We start from the raw sequence: 17501 nt of genomic DNA on the forward strand, positions 1-17501 counted from the left end.
TAAAGGAGAGAGAGAGAGAGAGAGAGAGAGAGAGAGAGAGAGAGAGAGAGAGAGAGACTTTAAGCCCAATTATGATGATATTTTTATCCTTCCCTTCCCTTCCCTTCCCTTCCCTTCCCTTCCCTTCCCTTCCCTTCCCTTCCCTTCCCTTCCCTTCCCTTCCCTTCCCTTCCCTTCCCTTCCCTTCCCTTCCCCAGTAATTGCAAATCATATTATGGGGGCTAGTTTGATGCATCTTAAAACTTCACTACTGTTTCAAAAATATTTGATCATTCTTACCATCTTATGGAGAATTCAGGCTTGATTCTGGTGAATTTATAAAATATATTTTTTAATATTTTTATAAAATATAAAAATACATACTTGGGCATTTGTCCTTTAAGCTTCCACAGTAGATCTTTTAATTTAATTAACCCAGTTATCATAGAAGCTACATGAAGCCTGACTTAATGACTGTTATATCTGTGTGGATATAACATGCACTTTACCTGTGTCCTCATTACTGATAGGTTGACACAACAGAGATTGGATGATTCTAGAAGAAGTAACAAGTGTGGAAAAGACCCTAAATTGAAGTTAATTACTTTTTTCAAATCTATGTTTTGTGGATCCCCCTTGATAGTCTAAATTTAAATTCTTCAAATTAAAATCCTGACCTTCTTCAAGTTAAAATTCAGTGATAACTCTAGTCTTGATTCCATAGAAAAGCCTATGAACCTATGCATTTCAACTGACTGATTCTTGTTGTTGAAATGAAATATTGTACTGTAACTGTAACAACAACTGAGATTGTTGTATTTTTTGCATTTCAGTTGAGTGCATGACATGCAATGGAGAAGGCTATAGAGGCCCAATGGATCATACTGAAACAGGCAAGGAATGTCAACGCTGGGACCTTCAAAGACCACACAGACATCCTTTTCGTCCAGAGAAGTAAAAATGCTAATTCTTTTGCATTTTTATAAATCCGTGAAACAGAGTGGCATTCAATTTTTGCACTGATAGCACCTATGCATTGTAGGAAATTAAAGCATTAGAGTATTTCATGAGCACCCGGACAAGTTCATCTTTATCATTTATTTAGTGAAATACAGCTCCATAGATTGATACCATTCCTATACTACTTAAGCCCCATCCTTCAAATGAATTCTTCCCAGAGAAGAAGGAAAAAAGAAAATTATACATATAGTAAACTGTCAGGCAGAGTGATAATCACAAACACTCCTGTTTGTGCAGAGCGCAGCAAAAACTCCAGGAAAATATTAGCCATGAAAGCAAACACAATACAATGTCCATTTCTTGTTTCCCAAAGAAATCCAGTCAGAAAATATATACTAACTGGTGTTTATTGATAAAAATGCAATCATCCATAAAATGCAAATATCATACAAAATATAAAGAAAAACACATCTTCTCATTATATTGTAGCATCCAAGACTTATTAGCAACACAAGCTTAACAAAATCTCTAGCTACAAACTCTTAAGAGAAGAGGTACGCTACTTGGTACTTTGTTACAACTACGTAGCCCATAAAACCTACATAGTGGCTAACACTAAAACAACTAACAACTACTCAGAGAGGCTGCACATTTTCCTCTCCTTGTATTATAGCTCTATGCCACCCCCACTGGGTACCTAGCATACACACGCCAATAGGTGGCAGTAAATAGCACAATACACAACACACAATAACAGGTGTTTTTCACATGATCTCTATAGCCAAAATATTATTTGTTATTGTTGTAAAGATAACGGGATGAATCCTTTCCCATGAGAATGAAAATCCTGACATAAACATTAACTGTGAAAACTACCAAAATATCATCAGCAGAATCTAAGGAGGATACTTATTAGGTACCAATGAAGCTATGTGAAAAATCCCCTTAGAAAATTAAGGATCAAATGAACACTGATTGATCAATCCAGTAACTGGGGACCAGTGAAAAGGTTCCCCAAGTTAGTTGAATGTTTAATAATGGGCATCTAAAAAAAAGCACTTAGTTTTTGGACAAGATTAAATGCAGTCCCAAGTCAAGCTTGAAACCAGCTCTTTCAACTAGCTGAGAAATGGACTTTCACCATGAAAACAAATAAAAGGAGGAGTTGAATCAGAAATACTATTTTGTAAAGGTCTGAAAAGTGTATTGGGGAGATGACTGGTGGAATCCTCAGAAACTCCACGTACATTTCCATCCACGAAAGACAAGCCAAAGCTAATGGTCATCCATTATAATTATTTTATTAATTGATTATTAATCTAATCTCATAAAGTCCATGAAGTCTACCAGATGCTAAATCTTGTATGATACATTTCTCTCAGTGAATTTGACACAGTAATCTAGCTCCATCTTAAAGATTTTCACAGTTAATATTAATTGTACACCAGAAAGAAATCTCTTTTAAGCTGGCACTCACGAAATGTCTAATTAAAGGCATGAAGGCAAATTATTATTCAGATAGCTGGATTTTAATAAAATAAAGAGAAAGAGAACAGTCACAGATTCAGGAAGGAGGACTTAAAAATAACTTGAAAGAAGCACTTTATTGAAGATACTGAAATGATTCTCATTATTTATGATCTTAACCTTTTCACACAAATCTCTATAGAAATACTTCCAACTTTCATCTTGTCAAATGTTGAGATCTCTGTTATGAAAGTTACAATATGTTCATGCCAAATTGTCTAATCAGTACTTATTTATTTATTTGTTCTTCCCCCACCTCCTTCAAAAGCAGAATCAGTATTGATGAATGGCTAAGTGCAGTGTTCCACATGCCATGAAGTTGAATACCAAAGTGAGAGTCAGAGATGGCGTGAGAAGACTATAGAGTAAAAAGGCCATTGGCAATTTCAAACACAGGGGACCATTATATAGTCAGTGCTGGCCCACAGAACTAGAAATAAAGGAATTTGTATCTGATTTTTTACCCTTTGGCTTTTGCTTTCCAACTGCATTGTGACTTACTTGGAAAACTCTTGCAGTTATGACTTTACAGGGTCGGTCATGTCCTACAGCAAATTTTAAGAGTTGCTATGACCCTTGCATATTTTGCTCCTTTTCCCAACTGGTTTATTTCTGAACCAGGCAGACATCATTATTCAGATGTGGACACAAATCTAGCCCTGTTCTTCCTCTAACACCTGGTACCTGAAATACAGGATACAGTCTTATTCTAAGATTATATGGAGTTTCACTAATTGCTTCTGGATAGATAAGCTATAATGCCCCATGGTAATATCATCCATGTGTTACCTTTGATGCAAAAAACCATGGGGTGAGTTTTTCTGGTGGTAGACCAATGTTTGGGGTAGTTTATGATGGTTTCATCAGGATCCTTCCAGGTGAAATTCAAGGTGAAATTCATGCATTTATTATTGAGGATCCGTGGGTCTTTCCCAAATATCAGATTTTCTCACCTGCCAACTGAGGTATTTTATTTCCAAGAAAGGTCTCATTTTAATGCATATTAAGGCTGGTATAACAGTTAATTCTGTTTGCCTAAATGTACTAAATATAAGTGCCATGTAGAAACATGGCTGCTTTTTCTCCCACCACTTCCCATTAAATTTAGGGCAAAGTAATTTGTTTCCATAATTTGTTTTCATTTAGAGCAGGGAAGAGTTTTGCCAAAATTCTCATGGATGCTGTGTTCTCATTCTCACAAGAGTGGCGTTTTTACACATATTTAGCTATGAGATAACAAAGTGGGGTGTGAGAATGACCTGTCTTTCCTTAAACAATCATCTCTCATTACTTCCCACATTATCATTAAATCCCAGGCACTGGAGATCTGGAAAATGTGTAATTGAAAATGGCAGTTCCTGTAGGAACATCCTTGGCCAACTCCAACAATAAAGTCAGTTCAAAAGCACTGTCAAGAGAAATTTTAAATAAATTCTCAAGCTCCCCCAAATAAAGTGGAAAAACAGAACCTTTTTTTCCCCAGAGGAAAGAAACTTTCAGACCTTGGGAAAGCAGAACCGATGAAATAATTCATGACAAGCTACAAGCTCAATGACTGTTGAACTGAAACTGGGGTATGTCTAACTTACTTCAGAGAGCAAGCTTTTCCTTTCTTACATACTGTGAAAATGAATAAATGGGTTTGGACAGGTCATAAGCAAGGAAGAGCCAGTGTGGCAGTGTGGTATAGTGGTTAAGGTGTTGGACTGGGAGTTGGGAAATCCAGGTTCTATCCTATCCCTAGCCATGGAAACTCAGCAAATTATTTGGGGGCAGTCCCTCTCTTACAGGCCAACTTACCATAAAGGGTTGTTATTGTGAGGAAAAATAGGAGGAGGGGAGCACTAAGTTTGCCATCTTGAGGTCCTGTACAAAAGATAGTATATAAATCAAATCAAGACAAATAAAATCCATTAAATATAAAGAGCAACAATGAAAGTTTGGTGGTACCACCTTCTGAACAGGGCAAAACATTGTCGGTACTCAACCACAGTGGCTGAACAGAGCTGACTTTAGCAGGGTGATAGGAAAATTAATATGAAAGCTTTGCTGCTGAACTGCAAAGTAGATAAGTAGAATGTTGTGGATTAGATGAGGGGAAAATAATCTGTGGGAAGAGTTTGTAAAAGAAGGGAACTTATGACGTAGCTAGGCCAGCGAAGCTGGGTTGTGCACTGCAATCGTGCACTCCAAGGGTATTGGTGATGTCACTGGGATCTGCAATTTTGGGTGAAACATCCCCCAAAATCTGAGAATTTGAAACATCACGCTGCAGGGACCTTTAATTAACACTTCTGTTTTCTTTAGTACAGATTTGGGTTAAGTAAAACCTGAAACGGGATTGGGAGTTAAAAGTGGATAAGCATGTTCATGAAGGAAATAAACAATGAGAGCTATAGGTTCTAGCTTCCAAGTGGTCTGGAGAAACAGTAATGCCAAGAAGTTTTAATAATACTAATACAGAAATGAGTAATTGGGACAGGCGCAGAGGAGCAGAAAGTTTATGTCATACCCTAGGATCCATCTATCTTCATTTTTTGGTAACTTTGAACAATTACAGCTTCATTGGAAACACAATACACTTGTGACTTAGACATACTCAAACAGGCAGACAGACAGACAAGCATTTTGCCTGCTTGTTTTAACTACCAAAAAGCCAATGCAATGAAGGTAAGGCCAAACCATGAATCAAATAAAGCACATCGATACTTTAATAAGCTGAAGAACCCCCTCTTACTTGAGGAAAATCTTTGTCGTCCTTGCTCTGCTTTGCTTTTTCTTCCAAAAGTTCTTTAAAACAGCCGTGTCTTTTCCTGTGATTGTGTGCAGACCATGTGCCTGTGAAAAGGATGCAGTTGCTTTCAAGAGCTGCTGAGCTTTGTTTGTGTTTTTGCACCCTCTGGAGCACCTTTTTGGAACTGAAGGGCAGCAGAGTAGTCACAATTGGAGTATCTGGTACAACAGAGACAGTCTTGCTTAGTTCAGACTCAGGAATCTTTTGAGGGCATTTAATATTTCTCTCTCTTACAACCAATTTACCCAATCCTAAATTAAGAGAGCAGATGGTATTGGTTTTTCTAGTTTAATATAGGGAGGGTGATAACAAGGTTTTATTGCGGGCAAGAGAATTTGCACTGAAGTCAAAACAGTCAAGGTGGCAGCTATAACCATGCCCTGCCCTTTTTTACATGTAACCCAGGGCTTTGACTGAATGGTTGTGGCTTCCATCTTGACTTTTTTGACTCCTCCTGTAGGCATTCCTGATGGCAGAAGAGGGTTGGAAAGACACATTTGCACAAATTAAAATTGCTTGCGTCTTTTGCTTATGATCTGTGATTTACCATTGCTAATTGTCTTTTGGCAGAAAGTGTATTTTCTGGATATGCAAATTAAAAAAAAAAACATGTTCTGAATCCTAATAATTAATGTAGATTGTAGAACATTTATTTTAAGTTCTTGTATTGGTGGATTATCATTTGGGCTGACCTCAGCAGTGCACACTTTAAATTTCACTCACTAAAGAAGTATCAATTATGCTTGGCTGACTATCCTATTGCAGTGACTAACTAGATAGCAGCTTAAGTAGCAAAAGAAGGAGGAGGCCTTAGATTAATTATTCTTTCTGGAATCTAGGAATAATGAGAACCAAAGGGAAGCATGAAATCTACTCAATTATATAAAAAAATAATAAAATTATATAAAAAGGAAAATTTTTAAAAATTACTCAACTTTAACACAAAATGTAAATTGAAATAAAAGAGTGGGAACCATAAAAAAGGTAAAAAAACAAATGTTAATCCTGTACTTTGCATACACAGAAGATGAATGCATTTCACAGGGATCTCAACCAACTTCATTTGCAGTCAGGCCCTGGGAATATGTACTTTGTGGCTGAGTCTGTAGGCATCTGATGGAAGCCATGATGATATCACAGATAATGTAACAGATGCAAATTACATAATGTGATGATGTCATAACATGCATGATGTCATTTGCCCCCTTACTCTTCCCATGATGCCTGTGGTTGAATCCCACTGAGATCACTGAGGATCACAGTTGCGAAGTACGGAGAGGATTACAATTTTGAATATCTTAATTAAGTGCAACAGTAGGCGTAACAGTTATTAAGGAAAGGAATAACTGAGACATGTAGATAGTTGTTTCTGAACATGTTGGTTCTCATGTTAAGGAATTATTTAAGATTAGAAATTAGCATGAGTCAATATTTCCTTAAATGATAAATGAAGAGTAGGGAATATGACAAGTTGTCTAAAGAAACACAAAATGATGGCCAACCTCGAGATATGTTATTATATGGCGAGATTAGCCCATAGACTCAAATGTCAGTAGAATGTATCTATGAAAAGGTATGTAAGTCCAGGTCTTTATATATTTTAGCAGCAGCCTTCTGTCAAGATAAGTTGGCAATCAAATTTAATGCTGGGCATTGCTTGTATTTCATGATAATCTTTACTCTTCATAGATATTTCCATCTGGCACATTTACTTGGAAGGAAGTTATTTTGGGACTGACTTTTCCAAGTAGGATATAACTGATGGGCTACAATCCTGATTTGGAACAGATTTAATAAAAGCCTGCATTATTGAAAGACAGACTGTTTTAAATGGATAATTTTCTATGGGTCAGCAACATTGAGGCCACATGTATATCCCTGGAGCACAGCTGCTTTGGTTGCTTAAAAGTTCTGGGACAAAAGTATAGTGTCAGAAGAGGTTCTGATCATGTCCTCCTAGCCTGGTTACAAAGGAAGAAACGTGCTGAGTCTCATCTCTTAAAGGAGCAGAATTCTACAGTGTTCAAACAAATTTTGGGAAGGCATTTTTTTAGACCTCTGAGGATAAAAGAACCTTCTTCAGTAGGCAACTGTAAATCAAGTTTTGATCCTCCTGTGAGGACCACATCTGTAGAAGTTCCCAAAGGCCTCCAGGTCAAAGGTAGTTCCTATGTGCCTTCCTTTAAAAATCTAATCTTCACCTACCAGCAGACCAGAAGTAATAAATGTAAAACAAACAAACAATTAGTTCTAAATGAATGATGAAATGCTATTCATACAAGAAGCTTGCTATTGTCTTGTAACTCTACCACCCCTTGATTTCCTTCAGCAATAACTAGGAAAAGAGTATCGAAGTAATTAAAAGCAGGGGGGAAACAACAACAACTCTGACAAGATAAAGGAGGGCAAAGGGAAATTTAATTTCTTCTTGACTTTTTTCCCCTCACAGTGCTGGAAATGAGGTCATGGCCTCTACAAACGCTGGCTTCTAAAAATAGAGCGGAGTTTGTTGAAAATAGCTTTCGGTTTGAACCCAGGGCTATTGAACTAAAGAATCCATTTGCTTAATGAGTCTACCATGCCATGAAATGTTTATATTGTCCACACTTAATTGGGCCATCCAAAGGAAGCAAATTAAGGCTGTTGTGTCAGACTGGGCACTAATGGGGAGAAATCAGCAGATTGACCCTTTTGGATGTTCTACATCATACCAAAATGGGTTCTTGTCAAGATATTATTTCTGCTGAGGACTGTTTTGATGGCTATATTCCTCCTACTTCTGTAGGCAATCAGTAGCAAAGGCGTTTGGACTCTTCTCTAGGCTGGAGGTCATTGGGAACGTATCTTGCATCTGCTTGACTTCTCTTGGCAGCTGACTCAGTTAACGTGCTTGTTGGTGTGGCTTGCAGATACCCTGACAAAGGCTTTGATGATAACTACTGCCGCAATCCGGATAGTAAACCGAGGCCATGGTGTTACACTCTTGACCCAAACACCCCCTGGGAGTTTTGCTCAATTAAAACATGTGGTGAGTTTAACCTCAGATGCTTTCTTGAAACATTTTTCTCTTCCAAAGCCCAAATGTCAGTAAACTCATTATGATCCTGTCTGTGCTGTATTGCATGATAACCTAGGTTTATTTTATAAAGTCTTGTCTTCTATTATTGTCAGTATCTTCACACTTGACACATGTGATATATGTATAAAATAGTCCATATCCAATTGTTGGAGAATTGTTGTCACCAGCTCATCCCTTGTGGTCTCAAAGCTTCCCCAGTCCCACCATCAATGCTTATACATTTAGCATCTTCAGGGTAAAGAGTACATATACTTAGCCTTTTCTGGGAGCAGGAACCCCAAAACACAAGGCTGATGCTTCATGCAAATCAGCCTTTGAAGAGCTTTATTTGCTTTGACCTTTCCTTTGCAGATAAGATGGGCTGTTGGGCCATGCCAAGCACTGCTCTAAGTCCTGAGAAGCACATGAAGATCCCTTTGCCCAGATCATATGGGAAAGGGAATTCTGCCTCTCATTATTTAAGAGCCATGGCTCACTGCTCTTCAGATTCCATCTGCTTGCTTTTGATCTGGAACATATTCCAGATTGCACTTCCAATAAAGCACCAGACAGTCTTTAAAAGCTTTCCGTAAAGCTGTTGTGTGTGTGTGTGTGTGTGTGTGTGGGTTATAACAATGGTTGCATTGTTCCCAGTCTTCTTAAAAGGAAAAAAAAAATCCTTCATGGCTCTCAGGTATTCTGACATTCCTGAAAATAGAGGAAACTAGTATAATACACCACTGATTCAGCTGTAAGAGAATATAAGGGTTTTGCATCTGTCTAGCAAATGCTGAATTTTCCCATGCAGTCTGCGCAATGCATATGAGTCAGTCTATCAACAAGTTATTGAAGTAGCAAAAATCCGAGAAGCAATTGTTACATGCCTTGTCTAACAGGTGTTATTTTTATGCTAGCTGTTAACACGTAAAGCAAAGTTGGAAGACTTCTCTTGAGAATATAAACATCTGGTGCATATATGGATGTCTGGATATTATGCACCTCAGTGTTTAACTTCTAAACGAAACTGATCAGACTAAGAGACTTTTTCTAACACAATACATATGAGAGATTTTAAGCATGTGTTTTTCAACTGTGATCCTGAAATTATCTGCATTTTCTTCGTGTTTAATTATCTGCATATTTCCATATACATCTGCAAGAGGCCTCATGAACAATCCGCATTATAGATAAATCCTTTTCGTATGGCGTGCCATTGTGCTTATGAAGAATGTGTTTGTTAATTTCAGTATTTTAGCAATGAATTCTAAAGATGGTTGTTGTTGTTATTATGTTTTGATATGCTTTTATATTTTCTTACATTTTCTTATTTTATTAGCTACCAAGAGGTCCTGTGATTGTGGTGACATATAATTTAGATGAGAGAGAGAGAGAGAGAGAGAGAGAGAGAGAGAGAGAGAGAGATGTCTCTATACCATTGCAATCAGAGCTGATTCATGAATTCTTCAGTCAAATAGATGAAAGTCTATCTATCTATCTATCTATCTATCTATCTATCTGTCTGTCTGTCTGTCTGTCTGTCTGTCTGTCTGTCTGTCTGTCTGTCTGTCTGTCAGCTGTCCTAGAAATGTGAAGTTGGAGAGGAACTTGTATTAACTGTGTTGTGTCCCATTACACAAGCTGGGACAATAATTGCTACCGCATTTTTTTTCTGTGAGCTTCATATGCCGAATAGAAAAATTGAATTCATGTGATTGGAATTGTCCAAGTCCTGTCCATTTTACTTCACTTACACCTACAGTTTCTGTTATAAAAAGCTGGAGCTCACTTTGTCAGAGGCATAGAGTGGTTAGATTGGTGTAGGATTTAAATTGGGGTATGGTGGGGGAAGGGAGCAAGAGATTGGTGAACCTGCATATCTCAAAAGGTTTCAGGCCATCTCAGAAGGTCTCAATAAACCCAGTGGTTTATTGATAAGGTAGTAGTGATCTTTCTCAGGTGTGATCTGCATAGTCACCTTTTCTTCCCTCCATTTTCCCCCATCATCCCCCAGCTGAAATCCTGCATTAGTACTCTATGTGTGTACTAATAGATGTACTCTATGCATCTGATGGAGCTTATGGAAACTTGTGCCTTTTAATAAAACGAGTTAGCCAGAAAAGGTGCTACCAGACTCTTGATTTTTTATTCCAGTCCATGTTATTTCTGCTTTGACAATATACTAGTTTTCTTAGTTGATACTGTTCCCATCCTAAGGGTTTTCACCAAGCTCCAAACTTTTCTTCTAGTTGCATCAGACTGCCTAGACTTAGAGCTCTTTGCTCTTCCTCAGTGGCCAATTAGTTACCTCCAGTGCCATATTTTATCGACTAGACTTTCTTTCTTGTTGAGTTTCTTTCTGTGAGTTTTTGTGGTGTATGTGAAGAAGTAGTTTGCCCTTGCTTTCTTCCTCCCAGTGCCTTAGCCAATAGAGTTGCTGCAACCATGGCTAAGGCCATAAGTCCTTCTAATGTATTTCATCTTGGGTCTATAGCAGTATGGATTGGGCCTCTGCCTGCTAACAGGGAGATAAAAGGCAGCCCATACTCACCTGTCACAGAACTATCTTTAGATTTCTTTGGCATGTTGTAGAATTGCTTTTTTCCAGAGTTCATCCCATCCTGCTCACACTGCTGCTTATGGTTTGTTTCTTCTTCGGTATATTCCAATTATATTGCACCTAACCTGCATATCTGCAGGTTGTCCCCATCTAAGGAATGGATTTGTGTGTAGGGAGGTCTGTGTGTGCGTATATATATTCAGTTTATGGCTTGGCACCAGCTTACCTACAGGACTGCATCTTCTTTGGAGAAACAACGGGTTGTCCCCATTTTCAGAAGGTTACGGGGTAAGGAAGCCTGGAAATGCTGTTTTTCTGTGATGGACCCAGCTGTCTGGAATGGCCTCCCATTGGAGGTTAGTTTGTCCCCAACGTTACCTACCTTCTGGAAAAAATTGAAAACAGATCTTTTCCAGAGGATGTGACACCAGGTGTTATATTGTTTTGGGGTTTAATATATTTATTTTACATATTCTTTTGGTATTGTTATGTTTTGACTAATAAATACATGTTCATTACCTGCTCAGAAGTTGTTGAGATGTTGAGTTCGGTGTTCAGTCTCAAAGCAGATGTTGAGTGTTTGTTTTAGTCAGCCTTTAGCAAAAACAACTTAAGACACTTGTAGAACTGAACCTTGGTTTTAAGTCTTGTTAGTTATCATTAACATGATTTAGAGAAGATGTTAAATTTGGAAAATAAACCCTCCAGAGAAATGGAATCTAGTAAAAATCCAGCAGCAGAAACAGTTTAAAAAGACCAGGCAGTTGTAGTAGGAACAAGCAGAGTAACTCAAGCAGCTCCATTGGAATGTCCAATGAAAGGACATCAGGAAACAAATGTGATAGGAGCATCCACCAGGTGGGTTAAAAAAATCAAAATGGAGGCCTTTACCATGTAATTGGAACTCTGTCCCATATATGAGAAAAAAGGGGCAGGGCTTTAATTGCAGGCTTTCTGAAGAAATTTTGGGATACTTTACATCTCTGTGCAAAGTTCATTTTTGGACTCTGTTAAATAATAAGCAGTTGTTTATTTAATGCAGTGTTTCTCAACCTTGGCCACTTTAAGATGTGTGGACTTCAACTCTCAGAATCCCCGAGCCAGCTTGCTAGCTAGGGAATTCTGGAAGTTGAAGTCCACACATCTTAAAATGGCTAAGGTTGAAAAATACCGATCTAAAGAGAGAAGTTGCTTAAAAATCAAAAGTTGTATGCAAACGTTCCATCAGTGTGGCAGCATTAATAATAACTTATGAGTAGAAGAGGTGGGTCGAAAAAAGAAGTGTTTAAAACTCCAGAAAACGGATCTCACTTTAAAGTATGTTGATCTTGTAAGCCCTTGAGAATCTAGGTGCAATTATTTTATCCTTCCTGTTTCAGAATGCATTGGGAATTCACAAGCCTTAGGTACACATGTCATTCTTTATCATGAACTCTCCTTAGGAAATTAGGCTGAACAATTCTGGCAGGAAATTATGCAAAGACGACTGTGATAAAGCATTTATATGCATTTGGGGAAACATAAAATTGAGCCTCAGGAAAGCATCAATATACTGCAAAGTGTCTTGATACATGTGAATAGCAACAGGAGTATGTCGTGCTTCTCTGCAGGAAGTTTTGGTTTTTATCGAATTTCTTCTTCAACTGATGGCTGTGTCCTGCTCCTTCAATATCACCACATAAACATGAATGTAACTAATTGGAAAAAATATGGCAGGGTGTGTGTGGGTGTGCAAGATCCACAGTTTTTGTCAAAATCATACAAGTTCCACTCATTTCATACCAGTGTGTGATGTTAGGGTGCATATACAAAAGGGGCAGAGCAATAGTGGAATGGAAGTGCAATAATACTGCTTTACCTTCCTGTTGGAGGCTCTTGGAGTGAATGGCACAGTGCTATGTGGGGTTGACAAACACTAGTGGGGTTGGGAATATATGTTATAAACAGAAGTTACAAGTAAGTGAATGGAATGGCATCTGTTTGCTGCCTCTGCCTTTTGCCAGAGTAACGTCTCAGGGAAAATAGAAACCGAATAGCAGCTGAAATGCATATCAAGACTGCAGAAACGCAGGAGACAATCTTACCTAAAATGTGGGCTTTTATAAGCAAGATTTGTGTGTGCGTGTGTGTGCATGGGGGTGCTCTTTGAGTCCTTGTTGACTCCTGGTAACTGCCTGGACTAGTTCCTGTAGATTTCTTGACAGTATTTTGAAAGTGGTTTGCCATTCTAACTCCCATTTTCAAGGATCCTGCAGTAAACACTCTCCAAGACTGACTGCAGCTTGCAGAGATAGCTGCAAAAAGATCTTGAGACCCCAACATTGGCTGCTTCTCCAAAGATACTGCTCTACACAGAATTTTGATATCAGATCTTACAGAAGCATGGCCATTTTTTCATGTGCAAAAATATTAGCTCAGTCACTCTTTTGGAACATTAATTTAGAGGATTTCTTTTACTAGGTATCTCCATGTGACACATCCAGGTTCTGCAGTTACGAAAACAGGAATTCAGGACTTTAATGTTTCATGTCCATTTCCTTGGACTCAAGGGAGGCAGATAGGTTTAATAGGCTTGTTTGTTTTGGACTGAGGTTATGGCAAGAAATGTTGCCCCTGAAGAATTCCTTTGTGCTGACCAGCAGCCTTCAAGCGCAAATGCTGATCGGTGCTCCCAGTTAAACATTTGGTCCTGATTATCCTCATAGATGTCAAGCAAGCACATAATTCTATTAACTTCCTACATTTTGAGGCAGGAGTCATTAATACCAAAAAACACAAACATGGTCCTCATAGGAAGCTAAAACGGGAGCTGAGAGCTGGTTTGCTGAGAGGCTGCACCTCTTTTGTTTCCTACTTCTGTCCTGCATTGTTCAATGGTGGTGCACCAGGAAGTCTTGAATGACACCAGCCACATCTCATTCACTTTGTTGTTCCTACCCTTCTGGCTGGGTGGGAGGAAGCTGCTGGGAGTGAAAGGGGAGGCATCCTCATTTGCCTGCTACTTTTAAGTTCCCTCCTGGAGCATTTGCTTCATCTGTCTAAAGCAGTGTTGTCCAAACTTGGCCACTTTAAGATGAGTGGACTTCAACTCCCAGAATTCCCCAGCCAGCCATGCTGGCTGTGGAATTATGGGAGTTGAAGTCCACTCATCTTAAAGTGGCCAAGTTTGGACAACACTGGTCTAAAGCTTTCCTCAGACAGAGCATTTCTTCCACTAACCCCAGCTGAAAATGGGGGGAGAGCATTGTAGATGAGGCAAGGTCATTATTGCTCAGGGCCTCTTATGAGACAGTGACCCCTTCCAAACTGAAGACAACATGATGTTTTTCCACCATTAAAGAGACCTATTTATTTATTTACTGGCAGAATAGAAATGGGGGGGGGCATTGTTGTCTCTTCTAAAGGTGTATGTCCTGTCCAGTTTCAGATGACTAGTGTCAAGGGTTTTATGTTGTTGTTCAGCAATAATCAAATCAAATATTGGTGTTCTGGTTAATAAAAGAAGGGGCCAAAGCGAAACAGCAAAAATAATGAAATAAGTAGCTCATTTCAATTCAGTCTTAGAACTGAACCTATGTAATTAATAATTATCCATGTTATCCCTAAAGAGCGGAAGAATTTCAGCAGACACTTTTCAATTTAATTTAATTCATTCATCAGTACAGGGCATTGGAATTCCAGGATTGTCTAGTATGGCAGTATCTATTAGGTACAAATCCTTTTTTAAAATAAGGATTAGAGTAGGGTAGCTAATGCGTAGCCCGAGGGATGCAAATATCCCTGATGTAATTTTTATGCCTCCCAAGGTTGTGTCATTGAAATTCAGCAGGAAACGATCAAGTGTGAGCAGCATGATTGTTTAAAAGAACATGAAATAAGGCTGAAAATAGTTCGATTAAGCTTTCAGTAGGCTCAGTTGACCTAATTTGAGACAAACATAAAGGATCAAATCTAAATCCAACTTCCTCCCCCGAAAAAGAGACCAAATTTGACCCTACTCCTTATGGAGATGTCACCACTTCAGTATCATTCTTCTTTGCTTAGTCTTCTAAGTCCCCTTAATGTTTGTTTGTTTGTTTGTTTGTTTAATATCTCCCCCAGCTGCAAAAACACCACCTGCCTCTGTATTAGACAAAAAAATGTAACTTATATCCATCATTTATGACTTATTGTTGGGGAAATAAAAAGTTTAGACCAACTTTTGGCAACCTTATACCCTCCAAATCTGTTTAGACTTAAGTGCCTATGATTCCCATATCTCCCAAACTTTCTAAAAATTATGGGAGCTAAAACCCTAAATTCCTGGAAGACATCAATTTGGAGGAGAACGTTGGCTTATATTTTGATTTGCTCCAACAAGATAATTCTTTCTGTTTTTAAGGATTGCCTTCTTCTCTAGGAGATCTCAAATTTATTTCATTGGATTTGCAAGAATGAGGGAAAGTTCTAAAAGGCCTTCTTACATCCAGCTGGCTGTCAGAAAGAAACAACCGTTGTCCTGTCTCTCTTTCTAGCTCAGAATGTGGTGCACAACTCTGCAGTAGTAATTGAAACAACTGAGTGCATACAAGGGCAAGGAGAAGGCTACCGTGGTACTGTGAACACCATCTGGAGTGGGATTGAATGTCAACGCTGGGACTCTCAGGTGCCTCACCAACATAACTTCACATGGGAGAACTTTAAATGCAAGTGAGTTGCCCATATAAGTAACACAAGTTAAATATAATTGATTGACCACAATATTGAAAGCAATCATTGAGGTTTCTAATCCAAAGACAGAAATTAGTGCTATTACGTCTTTTGGAATTCTTTGTCAACACATTTCTTCAACAATTTGACATGTAGTTTGTGCTGTAAGAAATAAACTCTCTCTTTCTAGGTATTATATCTATTTTGGGGATGGTTCATAGTTTCCTGTGTAGTGTTGTAATGTTATAGACTTGTGAGCAATCCAATTTGCACTCTTAATGGGTCCTTTGGGGTGGGGCAACAATATTGGCAGAAATATCTTGTGTTCTTTATATTCATTGGTGGCAAATTCCTTGAGCAGATGACTTCTCATAGTATGTCTTGTAAATTGCAATATGGTGGTTATTTGTATATGTGCATGTTTGGGCAATGGACCAACATTCCCACAGTTGACTACAGCTGGGAGAGCTATTTGGCACAGGAGCTATGTGAAGACACATGGTTTTTCTGATCTTGGACATTAGCAACTTCCTTCTCCATCTTTCTGTATTTTGGGAGAAGGTACAGCTTTGCCTTCTCCCATCACTGGATGCTTAGTTATTCTGAAGGAATCTCCATTCTCTCAACCCTATTCACCTGTGGATAAATCAGTTGAAATGGTGCAAGCCCCACCATCAATTCTTCCCCTCCTAATTAGGATTGCTGCTGGTTGTGTGGAACCATGATCTCCTGCAGCTGTTCATACTTCACCACTTAAATTGATTGGCTGTTTCTTGTGAAAGCTTCACTCTCCATATCTTCAATCTTCAGCATGACATCACAGTGGCCAGAATATTGCTTGGGGGTAAGTGAGGCTTAATATGTTTGTTTGTTTGTTTGTTTATTTGTTTATTTATTTATTTATTTATTTATTTATTTATTTACTTATTTAGTATGCTGCCCATCTCCCCCAGCAGGTGACTCTGGGTGGCTCACAATGAAAGTAAAACCCACAAACAGTTAAAAAATAAACACCCCCATTACTTAATTAAAATTAATTAATTAATTAAAAAGTCAAACTACAAAAACAAGCCCTATACATAAAAAACTAAAAACCTTCAAGATGACGGGGCAGTAAAATCAATTACCCCACAAGCCACTTCCACTGGTATGAGCCCTCATGTGGCCCCCAGGCCATCTGACATAGCCAAGATTTCACGTTCTTCCTGAAGGCCATGAGAGTATTGCATCTTGGGTAGGTTGTTCCACAGAGCAGGGGCCGTGGGTTGGCCCTCTCGCTCCCTATCAACACCAATTGGGTTCGGCCTTGGAGAAAGGAGCTGAACCAGCACAGAACTGTGCCACCCAGCCCCAACTCCTGCAGCCGACCCAAAAGGATACCATGGTCAATGGTATTGAAAGCCGCCGAGAGGTCAAGAAGAGCAAGGATGGATGTACTACTCTCATCCTGCTCTCGCCAGAGATCATCCAAAAGTGTGACCAATGACTTTGTGAAAGCATGTTTGCTAGGCAAAATGGGCAGACAGTTTTATTTTTGTTATGAGTGCTTTAGCCTTGTCAAAAATTCCACTTGTTCACCTAAGGATGCTCCATTTTATATTGAGTTTTACAAAAATAATGGAAAGATGTGGATTAACTATGGGGCCTGTTGTATGAATTCTTTCCCCAGCTCAATCTGTTGTTGTCCCATTTTTTTTTTTAAAAAAAAAACTTTAGTTCTTAGGATCTGGTTCTGTATGGGGAAGAAAAGGGTGAAGGTTGGGGAGCCAATGCACACAGAAAGACAAGTGTGAATGAAGGTACTCATCCCGTCATCCATTGTGATTCAGAATTAGAACCATGACATCATTGTAGCTCCAGAATAGAAATGGCAGAGAAGTTCTAGTATTTTTAATTCAAATTTCATATAATCTGGGGAACGTAACCAAGAGTTGTAA

General features: G+C 38.7%; 1 protein-coding gene across 1 annotated transcript in view; it reads left to right on the top strand.

Annotated features, from left to right (window-relative positions):
- Positions 1-17501, top strand: part of HGF (hepatocyte growth factor) — a 67731-nt gene that overhangs the window by 24951 nt on the left and 25279 nt on the right. Inside the window, exons 6-8 of the mRNA XM_025169403.2 lie at positions 813-933; positions 8170-8288; positions 15390-15564. Coding sequence (XP_025025171.1) covers positions 813-933; positions 8170-8288; positions 15390-15564 — 415 coding nt within the window. The remainder of the gene's footprint in view (positions 1-812; positions 934-8169; positions 8289-15389; positions 15565-17501) is intronic.

This window comes from Python bivittatus, unplaced genomic scaffold (genome assembly GCF_059951505.1).
Source record: "Python bivittatus isolate LINGU-HERP-01145 unplaced genomic scaffold, Pbiv_v1 ctg000120_np1212, whole genome shotgun sequence".
In the NCBI taxonomy this organism is placed as follows: domain Eukaryota; kingdom Metazoa; phylum Chordata; class Lepidosauria; order Squamata; family Pythonidae; genus Python; species Python bivittatus.